The sequence below is a fragment of the Tenrec ecaudatus genome, chromosome 14 (genome assembly GCF_050624435.1).
Source record: "Tenrec ecaudatus isolate mTenEca1 chromosome 14, mTenEca1.hap1, whole genome shotgun sequence".
Lineage (NCBI taxonomy): Eukaryota > Metazoa > Chordata > Mammalia > Afrosoricida > Tenrecidae > Tenrec > Tenrec ecaudatus.
The window spans coordinates 46,644,547-46,663,305 of NC_134543.1; the positions used below are offsets into that span (position 1 = coordinate 46,644,547).

The 18,759-nt window shown below is 42.0% G+C and overlaps 1 protein-coding gene across 3 annotated transcripts in view; it reads right to left on the reverse strand.

Moving 5' to 3' along the window:
* Window positions 1–18,759, reverse strand: part of KIAA0586 (KIAA0586 ortholog) — a 127,135-nt gene that overhangs the window by 66,858 nt on the left and 41,518 nt on the right. For all 3 annotated transcript variants that reach the window (XM_075530943.1, XM_075530945.1, XM_075530944.1), the window contains 5 exons: window positions 10,570–10,769; window positions 6,555–6,714; window positions 4,688–4,910; window positions 3,826–4,085; window positions 1,544–1,617 (listed from right to left, as the gene is read on the reverse strand). In XM_075530943.1, coding sequence (XP_075387058.1) covers window positions 1,544–1,617; window positions 3,826–4,085; window positions 4,688–4,910; window positions 6,555–6,714; window positions 10,570–10,769 — 917 coding nt within the window. The remainder of the gene's footprint in view (window positions 1–1,543; window positions 1,618–3,825; window positions 4,086–4,687; window positions 4,911–6,554; window positions 6,715–10,569; window positions 10,770–18,759) is intronic.

An 18,759-nucleotide genomic window follows, 5' to 3' on the forward strand; every position in this document is an offset into this window, starting at 1 on the left:
TGTATTCTTTGTTTTTCCCACTTGGTCTTCATCTCCATTTTACATATCTATATACACACACACTCTCTAAGTTTGCCTCAAATATAAATAACCATATAAGTAATTCAGTTAAATTTATACTGGAGATTTATTACCAAAATATGTAACTAGTGACCCTCTACCATGTGACTGATTAGAGCAATTCATAAATATATCTGACAGTGTCATCCATTTTCCAGTTCACAGTTTCCCACTGTGTATGCCTGCAGTTCAGTGGGATTACCTCCCCTTGCTTAGGTTGTTTGAAAATGCATAAAAGGGGCAGAAGATTTATATTCTGTAAGTTTTTTCAAAAGAAAGCTCTTACTATCATTTCGATAAGACATTTATTATATACAAAGGGCTACAAAAAGTTCATGGAAAAATTCTATTATCCTTCAAATCCATTTTCCCACCAACATTCTAATGTCTTCCTGTGTGATACATGTGTATCATACATTCTTGAAGATATTTATGTGGACATATACATATATGCATATATACACACAGATATCCATCTATTTTTCACTGCCAATTGTTTCTTTCATGGAGCTGGATAATAACTAGAAAGGATTAATAAGTTTGGTTCCTATTTTAGTGCAAGGGGTTACAACCATGGTTAGGAAAAATAGCAAATGTATTATAAGAGGGTTGACTGAAATTATTAAGACCCTGCTGAAAATACTTAACATGAGACAAATCCAGGTGACAATTTGCACCAAGTTACATACATTTCATTGCTTCATCAACTGTATTTTTCAAAGAAGTTAAAAACACTTTTTTTCCCTCACAACTGAAAGTTGCATCATGAAATGGGTAAGACTATGGCGAGGAGAGAATGGGGGCCATTTCTTAAGGGTATGGTGTTTCCTTTTACCAAATGCCAAACTAAACCCACTGCCATCAAGTAAATTCTGACACATAGGACCCCTATAGGACAGAGTAGAACTGGCCCTTGTGGATTTCCAAGGCTGTAAATCTAGACAGAAGTAGAAAGCCTCCTTTCTCCCACTGAACAGCTCGTAGATTCAAACTACTGTCCTGCTGACCTTGTGCGTATCAGTTCAACACCTGAACCAGTTCTGTGAGGTTTCTTTTGAGGGTGATAAAAAGCTTGTAGAAATAGAGATGGACGGGGGAGTGGGGAAGGAAGGGAAAAAATGAGGAGCTGATGCCAGGGGTTTACGTGGAGAGCAAATGTTTTGAGAATGATCAGGGCAATGAATGTACAAATGTGCTTTACACAAATGATGATTTTGATATGAGTTGTATGAGCCCCTAATAAAAGGATTAAAAATTAACGTGGTTGGTTACAACAACACCAAGAGTGTGCTAACGCTATTGTTCACTATAAAATGGTTAATTTTATGTTGTATGAATTTTACTTCTATTTTTTAAGTGCAAGAAACACTATTAACTTTCTACCTACGACTGAAATCACTGTGACGGGAACTTAATCCACAGCAACAAGTTCACAAGCTATTCTTCAGCTTAACACTCCGATTTTGAAGCGATTTCTCCTTACCATTTCAAGGGCATCCTGCAGAGTGCTGGAAAAGCTATCATTTAGGACGGTTGGATATGGCCCGGCTCCTAAAACTAGACATTGAAAGAAACATTTTAGGAAAAAAGAACTGCAACGGAAGAAATTTAGCAGATCATCTAATTATAAAGCCATAGAACATTACATTTACTTTTATAAGACATTGACCGAGTTTTTTAAAAAAAGATATTGACTGAGTTCACAAATAAAGAATTCACAAAGCACTCAACTTGATCAGTTTTAAACTTTAAAAAGGCAATTTATAACAATGGTTAAAATTTTATGCTTTATACAGTTAAAAAAAGTCTTAAATTTTAACTATTCAATTGAGATATGGCCCCACTGTCTGAAATTGTTGATGTAATTTAAAACTGATTAACCTTCTTAAAGAGCACTATGGCAAAGTATCGGTATTTTAAGGGTCAATGCTCTGATTCAGTAATCCCACTTACAGGTGCTTACTCTAAGGAAGTGCAAAGTGCACAAAGATGTGGGTGCAACAGTCAGAGGGTGTAACTAGGTTACTTGGTATGCCGCGATTGAGTCCAAGTCTCTGGAACTCCTCTAGGCTGATGAGCTGGGAGCATGCGAATAAGATGTGTGGCATCCTAATGAGGCAATGAGGCAGTCTTGCTGGCCCAGTAGGTATAAAATGGGCCATCTCTGAGGCAGGAACAGGGGATCTCCCTATCTTCAAGAACGAAGTGCCAGGAGTGGGGCATGCCCTTTGGACCTGGAGATCCCTGCCCACTGACCCTCCTTGACTAGGGAGAGCGAGCTGTGCCACCAGAGACTAGCAGAAGCGGGAGCACAAGACGAGGGGCGGTGGCCTTCTCAGTACACAGAGTGCGTTACACTGAGTACCTTCAACGAGAGGCTTGTTTGTGAATAGGGTGCCTCTAGGCCAGCGGTTCTCAACCTGTGGGTCATGACCCCTTCGGGGGCCAAACGATCCTTTCACAGGGGTAGCCCAATTCATAACAGTAGCAAAATGATAGTTATGAAATAGCAATGAAAATAATTCTATGGTTGGGGGGGTCAGCACACCATGAGGAACTGTGTTAAAGGGTCGCAGCATTAGGAAGGTGGAGAAGCACTACTCTAAGCACTTAACTGGGGAGCTACGTTTGCTGACCCTCACCTAGAGCTGAGCACCTTCAAACAGTCTTAGAGCAAAGTGGGGGCCCTATGGGCATTTGTCAGCAGCACTTTGTCACCTAGTCCAAGCAGAGAAGCACCAAGGGGCCCATGGTTGAGGACTGGAGAGAAGTCTGCCCAGGGTCATGACTGAGAAGAAGCCGTCCTTGACCCAAGAACTACATTCTGATCATTTCTGGTCCTGAATTGTAACCTGTTGCCCTCCCTAAAAAAAACCACCATCATGAGTATTGTCTGAGTTCTACGTGGCCAATGCATGAATTCTCAAACCCAGTGGGAAGCAGAGTACTGTTAGAGCGATACTGATAGCCGCCAGGAGGGGAGGCATATCTGACCTTCACCGCATAAGAAACAGCCTTAAGCTGATGAATCGGATTCTCTTTCTCCCTGGTTAAGTCAGAGGAAGTCAGATGCCACTCCCTACAGATGGTTCTTCCAGAGAACTGTGTATAAAATGAAACACGGAAAACAATACCAATGTCCATCCCATGGCAATGCTTGAAGAAATCACAAGCCATTAAAAAATGAGGTAGATCTATCCGAATTGACACAGAAAATGTCTGTACTGCTGGAAGAAAATTCCGTTTTAAAATAATATTTATAGAATGATGCTATTTTTAAAGGCAGATATAAAAGATTCATGGAAAACTGGAGTCAAAAAATAATTTACTTTGCTACACACGTGAAGCTCCTTTGTACAGAGACAAAATAAATTCAGACACTGGAAAGGTATAGCCCAAATTAGTAAGAGTGACAGTATGTCTGAAGGACTGCATTATCAGAGCTATTTTATCTCCTGCTGCTTCGGTCCAGATTCTTCCTAGTCAGCCAAGCTAAGCCAGCACCCAAACCAGACACCATCAAATTGTTTCCAACCCCTGGGAAGCCCGCAGTCAGAGTGGAACCGGGCTCCACATGGTTTTCAGTGACTCATTTTGGAATGAGATTGCCAGGTCTTCCTTCCCAGGTGCCTCTGGGTAAACTCAGACCACCAGCCTTTGAGTGCACCAGACTAAGTCTCCTGTTAAATTATGTCAAAACACTCTAAAACATAAATGCATGCCTTAGGAATTCAGTGAAATCAATGTGAATACAAGTTAACTTACACTTAGGAGCCAGTTTGCCACCATAGTGAAGTACCACCTCTCCTTCAGAGATGGGTCTATCTAAAGTCTCAGTTTCCGTGATGCTGGCGCTCAAGGTACTCTCCAGTGTTGATGACTCTGAACTTGGCATCTGCACTGAAGGAGGCGCCTTGGTGCCCTCAGCAGGGGGTGTCAAGGGAATCTGCTCCAGCCGTGCAGGTGGAGCAGGGAAATGTTCGCTCTCGCTCTCAGGTTCTTCATCCATTGCCACAGACATTACACTAAAGAAATAAAGGCAGACTTTTAACCTCATGTAATCACTAAAAGCCTATATTCATGTTGCTATAAAAGAGATGCAAAGTACGATATATATTCGTATATAAGCCAAGTTTTTCAGCACATTTTTTAATGCAGCATTGGTGGTAAAACTCGATGCTTCGGCTGATATTCGGGTCGGCCTATACTCGAGTATATATGGCATTTCCTTAATTTACACTACTATAATTAATGAAAATTTTATTTTTCTAAATTTGTTTTTGTGCTTAGTTCACAGACCATCTTGGATGCTCTTCCATTTATAAAATAAATCGACAGGGGGCATATGTTAATGGATCATAATTAAGGGAAGAGCCACACTATGGAGAAAATTGTTTTATTAGCAATATGATAAATAGCTTTATCTTACTCTGCTTCAAACCTTTTATGAAAGAGGCAATTTATTTACTTCTAATATTTGATTAAAATGCTCAAAAGGCAATATTTATGAAACTTCTTTCTCCTCGAGTAGCTTGTGGTCTTGAAAGCGTCATTTATTATCCTTGATACTTAAGTCAAGTTTAAGAGGGAAGGTGCAGCGGCACATAGTAAACATGCTATTGCTTACATAGCTCTTGGTTGAACGGGTGGTTCGTCAGAGGAGTTGGGATTCTCTTCCTCCAGAGGCAGGTCGCCATCACCCCATGGCTTTGGGCGCTGCGGGCTGGATACCTGCAGTTTATCAATGGAAACCTCTGACAGAGTGGGGGTTAAAGCTGCAGCAGGCGGTGGCGAAGTAGTGGGGGTAACTGCTGGTGTATTAACAAGTGTCCGGACAGATATATCACTTCCTAAAGATTTTATAAAAGACAAACGTCAGTGTGGGGGCAACGGGGAGCGCATAACGATAGAGAAGAAAACGTTCTAGAACGGATTGTGGTGATGACTGTCCAACTCTTCTTGGTGTGACTGGACTATTGGACTGTATGATATATGTATCCTATGCCAATAAAACTGTTACATATAATAATAATCATTTCATCCAAAAATGAAGCCATTGCCTTCAAGTTGATCCTGACTCATAACCACCATCTGAGACACACTAAAGTTCCCCATAAGGGTTCCGAGCCTGTAACCTCTACGGAAGCAGACGTCCACATCGTTCTCCCATGGAGCACCTGGCGGACCCCAACTGCGGACTCTGGGTTAGCAGATAAACTGCTTCCCACAGCACCACCAGCACCTCTTCACAACAGAAACAACACAAACCCACAGGAAGCCAAATTAAGTTGTTTCGGAAATTCCTTAATATTTTGGCATACAAATACTGGCAATAGTAACTATAATGACCAGTTAACTGGAAATTTTCTAATTTAGTAAAGTATAAGCAAATAACCTTAAAGACTTGACACTTTTAATATCAACAGTTACTTAGTGTGTCTGCAAAGGATGGGTGTATGGATTGTGATAAGAGTTGTACGAGCCCCCAATAAAATTATTTAAAAAATTAGTGTGTCTACTACATATTTCAAAAGTAGCAACTAATTCCTTACTTTCTTGCAAGGGAAAAAAAACTATCTTGTGAACAATAGGTATGAGTGCAGGTTCAAAAGTACTGAAATCATAGAAACCATTATAGTACATGTATCTTCATCAAAATTTGAAACTATTGTTTCTCAATGTGCCTATCCTCCATCCAGGACATAGACATGATTCCTAGATGTATCCACTTCTGAAGCTTCCTGGATGTGCCCATCTCGCTCACCCTTCCCCCACAGAATTCTGCGCTCTTCAATTTACACCCGATTAGAACGGTAATTTGGATGTCCTGATGGACTCAAGCTGTGTTCCTTTTGAATGGTTTTGAGTTTGGGGACATAAAGGAGTCTGAAGAGGCAAGACCAGGGCTTCAGGGCAGAGAGGGCGGGTTGCCCAGTGCGCACGTACACGACAGTCCTTGGGGCCCTCAGAGAATCAGGAGGGACATACACGGTCCTGACAGACAAAATGTCCCTTGGCACCACTTGCTGGGCACTCTCCTCACCGATGCAGTTTTCATTTGTTGAAAACCTCCTCCCAATAAACCCCTGTGGTCACCTTGTGTCCTTTGAGAAAACTGACCCAGATTACCCCTGGGATCCAACAAGTGCCTCGGAGCCGACCTCTTTGCCTTGAATTTAACTGGCTCAGAAGATGGACTTTTTTGTTGAAGACCCACAAAGGAGACTAAGACCAGTGTATGACTGAGAGAACTTGTCTGTAGTCATTCATGGACCTCAGGGACATCTTTCAACCTGTTCTGTTTGGAATAAACTTGCACGTGTGCGAACTGAAACGGTAGTACCAGTGCTTTCTGACTTACCCTCCTACATTAATCTATGAAACATCTTCAAAACAAATCATGACATTTTACTTCCTACTAGTTGGAATGAAAAGTCACTGATTTGGCAGCTTTTTCTGAAGTTAAAGCTGGGCCGTGGTGGGAAGGGCTGTACCTTTCTCGGGCAGTAGTTCTTGCACAGGAAAATCTTCGCCATGATCTGAATCACAGGGAGAAGAACCTGGAGTTTTGACCAACACGCGTTCTTTAGGAGGAGATGAAGGTGAGTGAGGAGGAGTAGGCTGTGGGGTAGCCACTGGGGTACACACTTTTGCCTTAAGTAAATAAAACAAGATAAATTGTGCTTATAATCACCCAAATAAAAATAAATGGTAAAACTCCTAGACTACTTAGAATTTAAATTTATGGGCCAAAAAACCCAAATCAACTCTAAGTGCCTTGGCTCTGAAAGAATGGTTAATAGTCTGCAGAAATGCAAAGGATCTGGTCTGCATAATGGCCTCCAGGCCCCTGAAATAGCCCTGCGTCTGAAGTAGTCCTCCAGACCGCTGACGCGTGCGCTGTAATACAGAGAGGAAGATTCAAGAGATGCCATTAAGGATCAAAACCAAATTACAAGCTGGTTGGGTAGAAAGGAGATATTTTAATTTGATGGCTGCGATATCAAAAATCAGCTTTCTGGTATAAAAGACATGTAAAAACGCATGGAAGATCAGAAAAAGGTGAAGACGACGCCGACAAGAACCGGGGCCAGGAAAGCAGTGGTGTTAAACTGATTTCGAAGCGGTCACTTTCAAACGATTCAACATTTAGAGGGCAGAAGAGAAAATTAGGGACAGCAGCAACAAGAGATGGATTTTAAAAGGAACTGAATGCATTGCTGAATTGGCAAATGCTCTATTGTCTATATATTTTCTTACCACCAAAAAAAAAATTGATAGTACATCTGAAATTTTAAAATAAAAATTTCTGGAGAATTAAAACAAAGTCCCCGCGCCCCCAAAAATAATAAAGTAAGCATACCTCCCCACACCCTATCTTCTGTGTGTCCTTTCCAAAGGTAACAAGTACACACACTAAGTCATTTTAGATGTATATTTACATGTATACATATTTAACTACACAGTAAATTCCCACAAGTTGGTCTGTAGGCTCAAAACTCTTCATTGCATTTGTAATTCTGGTTGATAGACCCGTTTCCACTTACAGGGTAGTGTTCTATGTTACACTCCCAGCTGAAGGTGTGTGAGGCCCAGGTGTGCCAAATATGGTCCAACTGAGGCCACTGGCCGGCTTTCAGAGTTTTGCTCAGCTAAGTGGTAAAAGTAGACTTTCAGTGAATCTTATTACTAACGAGGCTGACTATGTATGTTTCTGTGACTTGTCTGGTCACGGTCTTTGCTGCTTACTTTTCAACTACATTACTCATCCTTTCCTTCTCATTTCAGAAGCCCTTTATATAAGGGAGCTTCGACAAGTTGGTAGAAAAGCTCCATTATCTTCTAATCCCAACTTTGGGATGCTCCCTCACACGTAGAATCCTAACCCACTGCCAGCTTGACGTGATGTCAATTCTTAGTGACCTTCTAAAAGGTTTTCAAGGTCTTATACATATTTATGGAGGCTGACAGCCTCCTCTTTCCTCCATGGAGTGGCTGATGCGTTTGAACTGCCAACCTTGTATTTGGCACTCCAACACACCTGAAAGCGGCCCTATAGCAGGCTCCTTACCCTTTATTCCGCATTCTGAGTTGCAAATGAATACGTGATTTAAAAGGAAAACGTACATTAGAAATTCCATAGCATGACTTTTTCAAGTACTCTCTTTTTCGTGATTTTAAAATAAAATACGTGGTCCTTTTCTATTTGACAACAAACACCTACAGCACAAGAGTGCTTTTTTTCCTGTATAATGCATCATCGTGTGGACACTTGAAGGTATTCTATTAGTATTAGTAATGAAGAATAATTATGAGGATTAAATACATCCCAGACACGAGATTATGTTCTTTTCATACATGATCGCTTCAAATGGCAGCTAAGACAATACCTTGCCATAGAAATCTCAATCTTCCTCAAATTAAGCCAATTAAAATTAGATTAATTTTACATGAAATCTCAAAACTGTCTTATTAGTTTTATGTTTTAGTTTTGGGTTTTTATTACACCTTGAAAACTAATTTTAAAATATATTCAAAGATCAAAAGCCAAGAAAAGCCATGGAAATTCTGAAAATAAGAAATAAACAGGAGGAACCAAGGGTAATTTGGTAACATTTAACATTTGGCCATTGAAACTCTGTTTACCCTTTGAAGACACCCGGGAAACATTTTCCACCTGAGCTTTAGTAGTAGCTCTCCCATTGTCAGTGCGCGCTGCCTTCTGGCTGCGGCCTGCCTACGGGGCTGGGAGGAAACGTACTGGCCCACCTGAGGACGGATGTGTCCCACCAATTGTATGGGACTTTTCTCATTCCATTCAAAATGCCTTCCACTACTGAATGCATGTGGTTTAACCGAAAACCCTAAGTGCGGAATAATCTGTCAGGAAAGGGTTAAGTAGTCATATTCTATCTCGATTACACAGATGAGGCTAAAGCAATAAAATCACAGTGCTAAACTCCAAAGCCCAATCTCTTCACAAATACAAAGATTTCCCTGTACACTGGGTTTGTCTAGATGTTTCTCCTTCAATCACCCTTATAAAAAAGTGTATGGAGTGGTGAGTCAAAGGAGGGTGGGGTGGAAAGGGGGAACGAATTACAAGGATCTACAGATAATCTCCTCTCTGGAGGTCGGTTAACAGAAAAGTGGGTGAAGGGAGATGTTGGACAGTGTAAATTATGACAAAATAATAATGACCTGTAAATTATCAAGGGTTCATGAGGGAGGAGGAGCGGGGAGGGAGGGGGGAAAAATGAAGAGCTAATGCCAGGGGTTCAGATGGAAAGCAGATGTTTTGAGAATGATGATGGCAACAAATGTGCAAATGTGCTTGACACAATGAATCTATGTATGGACTGTGGTAAGCGTTGTACGAGCCCCCAATAAAATGATTTTTAAAAGTGTATGTGGAATAAGCCAGTAAACAAACAGTTTAATTGCCACAGAGAAAACTATATTCCCTAAGCATATTGACAGAGCATGTGTTACCAGATAGTTAACAAACTTTCAAGGCCCTCGTCTAATGCGTGAATGTCAAACGAGTTAGTTCAAACGCTTCACCTGTGTACAGTAATGTCTTGTAATGTATAAGGCCCAAGTAAACTAGAGTTGTAAACAGATGACACAATGTAGAGTAAATTTGCTTTCATAATACTTCATGTTGCTGTAATATATTAGAAACCATTTTACAAAGTAGAGCTGATTAAACAATATTAAAGAATAAAGATACTGAAATTTTTTTCTTTTAACGATTAAACATAACAGCTTACATAACTAAATGGAACTTGTAGTCCTTGACTATCTCCTGAATTTATAAAGTGTTTTAAGATGTTTCTGGAACATTAGAGGAAATATAAATATGGACTCTAATATATGATATAAAGACACCCGTGTAAAATTTCTTGGGTGTGATAGTTATATTTTGGCTATGTCAGAACAAATTCCTGTGCTTCGGAGATGTGGCTAATGCATTTTGAGATGAAGTATGGTGTCTTGAACTTTCAAATGGTTTAGCAATTAAGAAAAGAAAAAACCTAAAGTTCTATAAAAAATGGTAGACAGATAAGAAATGCTGTGGGCCCATTTCCCCTTAAGCAGCACTGCAGGACAGAGTAGAACCGTGGCACTGCCTCCTGGGTCCTGAGGCTGTCATCTTCATGCAGCCTTTCAGGTAGATGCGGACTTAGTGTGCTAATCAGTACACCAACAAGGAAGCTGAGAGTCAAGCTAGAGAGAGAGACGGAAAAGGTAGCAATGAGCTTCCAGCTGGCAAATTCCAGTCAAGGGTACACAGATGTGTCCACTGTACAGCATGTTCAACTGCTCAATGGACATTAGATTTTCAAAATGCTAAGAGAAAATGTTGCTTTCATAACAGCGACAAGAAATCAAACTTTATCATAAACTGTATTTTTTGTTTAGAATTTATCTACTTTATTGTTTTTTAAGGACTGTAACTGAAGAACCCCTGAATAGTCTGAACCATGAAATGTGGGAGACTCCTACCGGCAAGTATGTTTCGCTTATTGAGACGTCCCCAGGAACCCTTGCGGCACTGACGTCTTGCCTCTTAGTATCTCTGTCACCCAGTAGGATGGCAATGGTCTCTGCGAGAGCTTCGTCCACAAAGTGGGCAATCAGGTCTGAATTCACAGGGACTCCAGCATCAACGAAGAGCTGGAGGGCACCGCTTCTCGGACCTTCCACTGACAAAATGAAAGGATTTCAGAATAAGTGTACAAAAAAATTCCCGAACTCTGAAAATTGTTAGATTTGCCAATAAGTGAGGGTGGAAGAAGAATAAAAATTGAAATATATGTATTTATATATATATATATGTATATCCTTACTGTGAAAGATTAAGATGATATAACTTAAATAGCAAACAGCCTCTGAACAAACCAAAATGGGGAGGAAAATATACAGATAAACGTTTACTCGGAGGGTACCCTCCCGCTGCCACTGTAGAACGCAGACATGAAGGATGAGAGCACCTGAAAGCAGTCCACGGTTCTGAGCCTGCCGACAGGAACCGCGACTGTGCTTGGTCGAAAACAGAACGACCATGGGAGGAACTTTGGAGAAATGGCAGCTATTTCATAAAGGCGAACGTACTTCTTCTTCTCGTTTCACACACATCAACTGTTACCATTACAGGCTGACGTTCCTGAGTCCCTACAACAGGTGAAGCACTTGTTGTCAGAAGATCTATAGTCAAGCCCACCGCAGTGAGTGGATGTACACTCCTAACAACGCTGCAGGGCTTCCTGTGGGTTTCCGAGGCTGCACGCAAGCACTCCCTCAATGCAGAATACTTTCTTCTAGTAAACTGGCATTCCATGAAGCTCACCTTCCCGACACAACCACTGAAAACAAAGCAGGTAAATAAGCAAATGTGGTGAAGAAAGCTGATGGTGTCTGGCTATCAAAGATATAACATCTGGGATCTTAAAGGCTTGAAGGTAAACAAGTGGCCATCTAGTTCAGAAGCAACAAAGCCCACATGGAAGAAGCATACCAGCCTGTGCGATCACAAGATGTCGAAGGGATCAGTTATCACTCACCAAAGAACAAAAAATCATATTATGTGCTCACCTCCATGATATGATTGCTGAAGACAAATGGGTGCATAAGCAAATGTGGCAAAGAAAGCTGATGGTGCCCAGCTATCAAAAGATATAGCATCTGGGGTCTTAAAGGCTTGAAGGTAAACAAGCCACCGTCTAGTTCAGAAGCAACAAAGCTCACATAGAAGAAGCACACTAGCCTGTGCCATTACAAGATGTTGAAGGGATCAGGAATCAGGCATCATCAGAACAAAAAATCTTATCATAGTGAATGAGAGTGAAGTACGGAGTGGAGACCCAAAACCCATTTGTAGGCCACTGGACACCCCCTTACAGAAGGGTCGGGGGGAGGAGATGAGCCAGTCAGGGTGAGATGTAGTAATGATGAAACATACAACTGTCCTCTAGTTCCTAAATGCTTCCCCCTTAATCCCCCTATCATGATCCCAATTGTACCTTGCAAGTCTGGCTAGACCAGAGGATGTATACTGGTACAGATAGGAACTCGAAACACAGGGAATCCAGAGTGGATGATCCCTTCAGGACCAGTGGTGTGAGTGGCAATACTGAGAGGGCAGAAGGAGGGTGGGTTAGAAAGCGGGAACCGATTACAAGGATCTACATGTGACCTCCTCCCTGGGGGATGGACAACAGAAAAGTGGGTGAAGGGAGACGTCGTACAGGAAAAAATACAACAAAATAATAATTTATAAATTATCAAGGGTTCATGAAGGAGAGGGGAGCAGGAGGGGAAAAAATGAGAAGCTAATGCCAGGGGCTTAGGTGGAGAGCAAATGTTTTGAGAATGATGAGGGCAACGAATGTACAAATGTGCTTTATACAATTGACATATGTATGGATTGTGATAAGAGTTGTATGAGCCCCTAACAAAACGATTTAAATAAATAAATACGTAAATAAATAAATAAATAAATAAAGGAGCCGCAAACCTCATCATTCTCCCACAGAGCAGCTGACGGCTTTAAACAGCTGGCCTTGTGGTTAGTAGTCCAATGTATAACCCACAACACCACCAGGGCTCCATAGACGTTCAAGAGGTACACTGATTTTTCAAATGGGCTGTACTTCTCAAGTACATGAATATACATAAAATTCACCATAATTTCCTTAAGAGATTTCACTGGACTTAAAATGGCAAAATCTCTAAAGCTCTGTTTGGAAAGAAAAGGATCTAAACCATAGATTCCCAAACTTCTTGGGCCTACTGTCCTTTTGTCAGCTTGAAAAAACTCAGCGCCCCTTTGGCAATGAAAAATGTTTGTACTATAGGCCATAATCCAGGATAAAATGGAAGTAGCTGATAGAGAAAGGCAGATCGCTGTGAAAGAAGCTCAGCAAAGAGGCCACAGAGCTAAACAATGTAATTAGGCAACAGGGCCTGATAGACATCTATAGAGTTTTACATCCAAATGCAAAGGATTTCACATTCTTCTCAAGTCGACATGGATCTTTTTCAAGAATAGACCACATTCTGGGACACAAGTCCAGCCTGAGTAAATGCAAACACATAGATATTATCCAGACATCTTTCTCAGATCACCATGCCATAAAGCTGGAGATGAATAAGAGGATGCCCAGAAAAGCAAGGGGAACCAATGGGAGGATGAACAATTATCTCCTTCGACATGAATGGGTACAGGCCCAGATCAGAAAGGATATTAGGAAGTTTCTAGAAACTAACGAGAATGAGAATACGGATCAAAACTTATGGGACACTGCAAAGGCAGTTATCAGAGGTAGCTTGATATCATTAAATGCATATATGAAAAAAGACGAAAGGCGTATGACAGATACATTAACACAAAACCTCTAACAACTAGAACAGAGTCAGCAGAACAACCCCTCCAATAGCAAGAGAAAAATAATAAAAATCAGGACAGAGTTAAACCAGTGGGAAGATCAGCGAATAATGCAAAAGATAAATGCAGCTAAAAGCTGGTTCTATGAAAGATTTAACAAAATTGTCAGTCCTCTGGCAAAGCTTATCAAGGATAGAAAGGACCAAACATCAATAGCCAGGATGAGAGCTGAATCAGGGGTAATAACAACAGACCCCAATGAGATTAAAGGGATAATCACAAAGTATTATGAAGGTCTGTATTCTAATGAATTCAGAAACATGGAAGACATGGATAAATATTTGGAAAAACAGTCTCTCCCTAGATTATCTCAGACAGAGATCAAGAACCTCAACAAACCCATAGCGAAAGAAGAAATAGAGAGGGTCATCAAAAACCTACCGACAAAAAAATCCCCAGGGCCAGATGGCTACACAGCAGAATTCTACCAAGCATTCAGGGAAGAGTTGACACCGATCCTCCACAAAGTATTCCATAACATAGCAGAGGATGGAAAACTCCAAAACCCATTTTACGAAGCCAGCATTACTTTGATTCCCAAACAGGGCAAAGACCCCACAGGTACAGAGAATTACAGACCACTATCTCTAATGAACATAGATGCAAAAATCATTACCAAAATATTGACCAATAGAATGCAAAAGTATATAAAACATATCATCCACCACAACCAGGTAGGATTCATCCCAGGGATGCAGGGATGGTTTAATATCCGAAAATCTATCAATATTATACATTACATCGAGAAGAAAAAGGATTAAAAACTATTTGATAATATCCATATGATAATATCCATAGAAGCATTTGACAACATCCAACACCCATTCCTAATCAAGACACTCATGAAGATAGGATTGGAAGGTAAGTTCTTCAAGCTTATACAAGCTATCTATGAAAGAGCAACGGCCAACATCATAGCCAATGGAGAAAAGATAAGAACAATCCCACTGAAAAAGGGTACAAGACACGATGCCCCCTGTCCCTACTTCTATTCAATATCGTTTTGGAGGTTCTAGCTAACAACATAAGACAGCAGAAGGACATCAAAGGGATCCAAATGGGAGAGGAGGAGGTGAAACTATCGTTATTTGCAGACAACATGATCCTGTACATTGAAAACCCTAAGAGCTCCACAGCTGGAGCACTTACAGCAAGAGGAATATGGAAGAGTAGCAGGATACAAGATCAATAAACAGAAGTCGGTAGGTTTTTTATACACATTGGGACAGGACCATGGAGAGGGGATTAAGAAGGAAGTACCTTTCACAGTAGCTAAGAACAAACTGAAATATCTAGGAATATATTTAACAAAAAATACTAAATACCTACACAAGGAAAACTATAAGACCTTATTACAGGAAACCAAAAGTGACCTCCACAAATGGAAGAACATCCCCTGCTCATGGATTGGAAGGCTCAACATAGTAAAGATGATAGTCCTACCTAAAGCACTTTACAAGTTCAATGCTATACCAATTCAAATACCATCAACCTTCTTCAAAGAATTGGAAAAACTGACCACCAATTTTACTTGGAGAGGGAAGAAACCCAGAATTACCAGAGAACTCCTCAAGAAGAAGGAACCAGTTGGAGGACTCATCTTACCCGATTTTAATGCCTATTACACAGCTACAGTGGTCAAAACAGCGTGGTACTGGCACAACGACAGACACTCAGACCAGTGGAAAAGAATAAAAAACACAAGAATAAAATCATCAGCATACAGACAACTGATCTTGGACAAGGGTCCCAAAACCATTAAGTGGGAAGCGGATGCCCTTTTTAACAAGTGGTGCTGGAAATAATGGACATCCACATGTAGAAAGATGAAACAAGACGTTTACCTCACCCCATGCAAAAGAATAAACTCAAGGTGGATCACAGTCCCAGAAGTTAAACCCCAAACCATCAGGACCATCAAGGAGGGAATTGGGACCAACCTCAGAGCACTGACCCAGGGAACTCATAGGCTCACTGCAATAGGGAAGGGCACACACACAAGTGAACTGGAAATTGACAAATGGGATTTAAGAATAAAGCACCTGTGCACCTCGAAAGACTTCACCAAGAGGGTGACAAGACAACCCACAGACTGGGAGAGGACTTTTAGTAATGACACATTGAACAAAGGGCTCATTAGTAAAATCTACAACACCATCATGACCTGCAAAAAGAGGAAAACAATTAACCCCCTAACGAAGTGGGCAAAAGAACTGAAAAGAACTTTCACTAGAGAGGAGACCCACATGGCCAATAAGCATATGAGAAAATGTTCCAGGTCATTAGCCACAAGAGAAATTCAAATCAAAACAACCATGAGATACCACCTAATACCCCTGAGGCTAGCCCAAGTCAGCAAATCAGAGAGCAACAAGTGTTGGAGGGGCTGTGGTGAAGTAGGAACCCTCCTCCACTGCTGGTGGTCGTGTAGATTTGTACAGCCATTGTGGAAAGCAATCTGGCGATACCTAAAGAAAATGGAAATTGATCTACCTTATGACCCAGCCATCCTTCCACTGGGCATATACCCGGTGGAAGCAACAAATAAAACACAACCAGTCATCTGCACGCCAATGTTTAATGTGGCACAATTCACAATCACAAAGACTTGGAAACAGCCTAAGTTTCCATCAATAGATGAGTGGATTAGTAAACTCTGGCACATACACACAATGGAGTACTATGCAGCACTGAAAAGCATGGATGATCACATGAAACACATCGTTTCGTGGGAAGAGCTGGAAGGAATCATGTTAAGCGAGGTAAGGCAAACTCAAAAGGACAGGTATAACATGAGTCTCCTGAGGTAAGTACAATCAGCATGCCAGGAATAGAAGAATAAACACCCATCTCGCAATGAACAGGTGGAAGCATAGATAGTTGGAGGGAGGGCAGGTCACACCTAGGGAGGTACATGAGAGCCCAGCATAAAGAAGGGGAAGTGTGGCAGGTGGAGGAGGAAGCGGGGTGGGGAGAAACCGAGTGGATGGCAAGGAGGTTAACAGGGGACTAACCCACCTGGGGGAGAGTACTGGTTGTGTCTCCGAAGAACTGGAACATGCATACAGACCCCACCAGGACACGCCAAACCAGGAGGGCAACGTAAAGCACAGAGGAATACATAGATTGGACCATACACGGGCCCCAACCAGAATTAGCCCGACCCCACCATCGAAGGGAGTACCATAGAAAATGAAAACAGATTGTGTGGTGTGGGAAAGGAACTGACCTACCACACCACACCCAGAAGGAAGCGGAAGAAGCAAAGGAAGGAGGAAGAATGGAGCGGAGCACACCTGGGCCCACCAAGCTCAGAGGACGATAGCCCGGCTCGAAGGGCCCAATGTACAGAGAGGACCATACAGCCGGCCCCTCGGCGAGATGAGACATCCTGCACTGACCCATGGCCCTACATGGGACAGCACCAGACACACAGTGGGGGATGTGCGACTGAGCTGACCCCACCACATTGAGGAAAAACACTGGGGGCGTGCAATGGAGTGGTGGGGGAAGCAGAGTAAGGAGGTCCCGAGGGAGTATAAAGGATGGACTTTGGGGCCAGGATGAGGCACCCATTAGACTCGTCCAGAAAACACTCCTAAAGGTCAACAAACAGACCTTGAACTACTAACAGGCTTTTTTTTTTTTTTTGCTGTCTTTTAGTTTAGTTTTTTTTCTTTTTTTCTCTTGTTTTAAAATTTGTATGTCAGTGGCTTTTTGTTTGTTAGCTTGTCAGTGTTGCTGCCTTCAACGCCATGTTCTTATGTGCCACTTTGGTGCTGTCAAAGCCATCCGCATTTTTATGCACATATTACTATATCTGCAGGTCCACCTAGATAAGACAGGCTGGACAAACAATGAGAGAAGAAAATAACGGGACCAACGGTCCTGGAGGAACATGAGAGTGTGGGAGGCAGGGGAAGGGAGGAGGTGTTGGCCAACCCAGGGACAAGGGAACAACAAGTGGTTCAAAGCCAGTGGAGGGAGGAGATGGGAGGACTGGTAGTGAATGACCAAGGGCAAGGTAACTGAGAGGAATTACTGAAACCAGAATGAAGGCTGCATATGGTAGTGGGGCAGGAGGAAAGCATAAGGAAATAGAGAAAGGAGTAGGAGGCAAAGGCCATACAGAGGAACCTAAATACAGACATGTACATACTGTATATACTCGTGTATAAGCCGAGTTTTTCAGCACAAAAAATGTGCTCAAAAACTGGGGTTCGGCTATTACACGGGTCAGTGGTACCCCAGCGAGGTGTAACATCTCGTGGGTGATTGCCATTTCTCCACTGTTCATTCAAATCCCGGTGACACTGCAGAATTTTGAATGTTTGTTTACTCACATCTAACCAATCAGAGCGGTCCTATGAAGTGGACAGCTCCAATTCGCAGAAGCACCTGTAGTGATTCACTTACGCCGGCAGCTGAAACTGGTAAGGATGTGTCTGTGGCTACGCTCTGTCTCTGTGTTAATTCACACCCTGCATTTACCACCCTAGGCTTATACTCGAGTCAATCAGTGTTTCTGGTTTCCCAGGTAATAATTAGGTACCTCGGCTTATACTCGGGCCGGCTTATATTCGAGTATATGCGGTATGTAAATATATTAATGATTATGGGATAAATAGACCTATGTACATAATTTATAGGTTCAGTAGTAGAGTAGCAGGTGGATGTAGGGTCTCTTCGCGCGCATTCCCTCAATACAAGAGCACCTTGCTCAGCTAAACAGTCATTCCATGATACCCACCTTCCCAACATGATCGCTGAAGACAGACTGTGTATAAGCAAACGTGAAGAAAGCTGATGGTGCTCGGCTATCAAAAGATAAAGCATCTGGGGTCTTAGGCTTGAAGACAAACAAAGCAGCCATCTAGCTTGGAAGCAACAAAGCCCACAGAGAAGAAGTACACAGCCTAAGTGAACACGAGGTTTCGAAGGGATCAGGTAGCAGACACCAAAGAACAAAAACCATCATTGTGTGATCACCTTCCCCACATAAACGATGAAGACAAATGTGTGCATAAGTAAGTGTGGTGAAGAAGGCTGATGGTGGCTGGCTATCGAGAGATATAGCATCTGGGGTCTTAAAGGCTTGAAAGTAAACAAGCAGCCATCTAGCTCAGAAGCAACAAAGCCCACATGGAAGCAGCACACCAACATGTGTGATCATGAAGGGCCGAGGGGACCAGGTTTCAAGCACCAAAGGTGGGGGGAAAAATCATATCATCGTGAATGAGGGAAGCGCA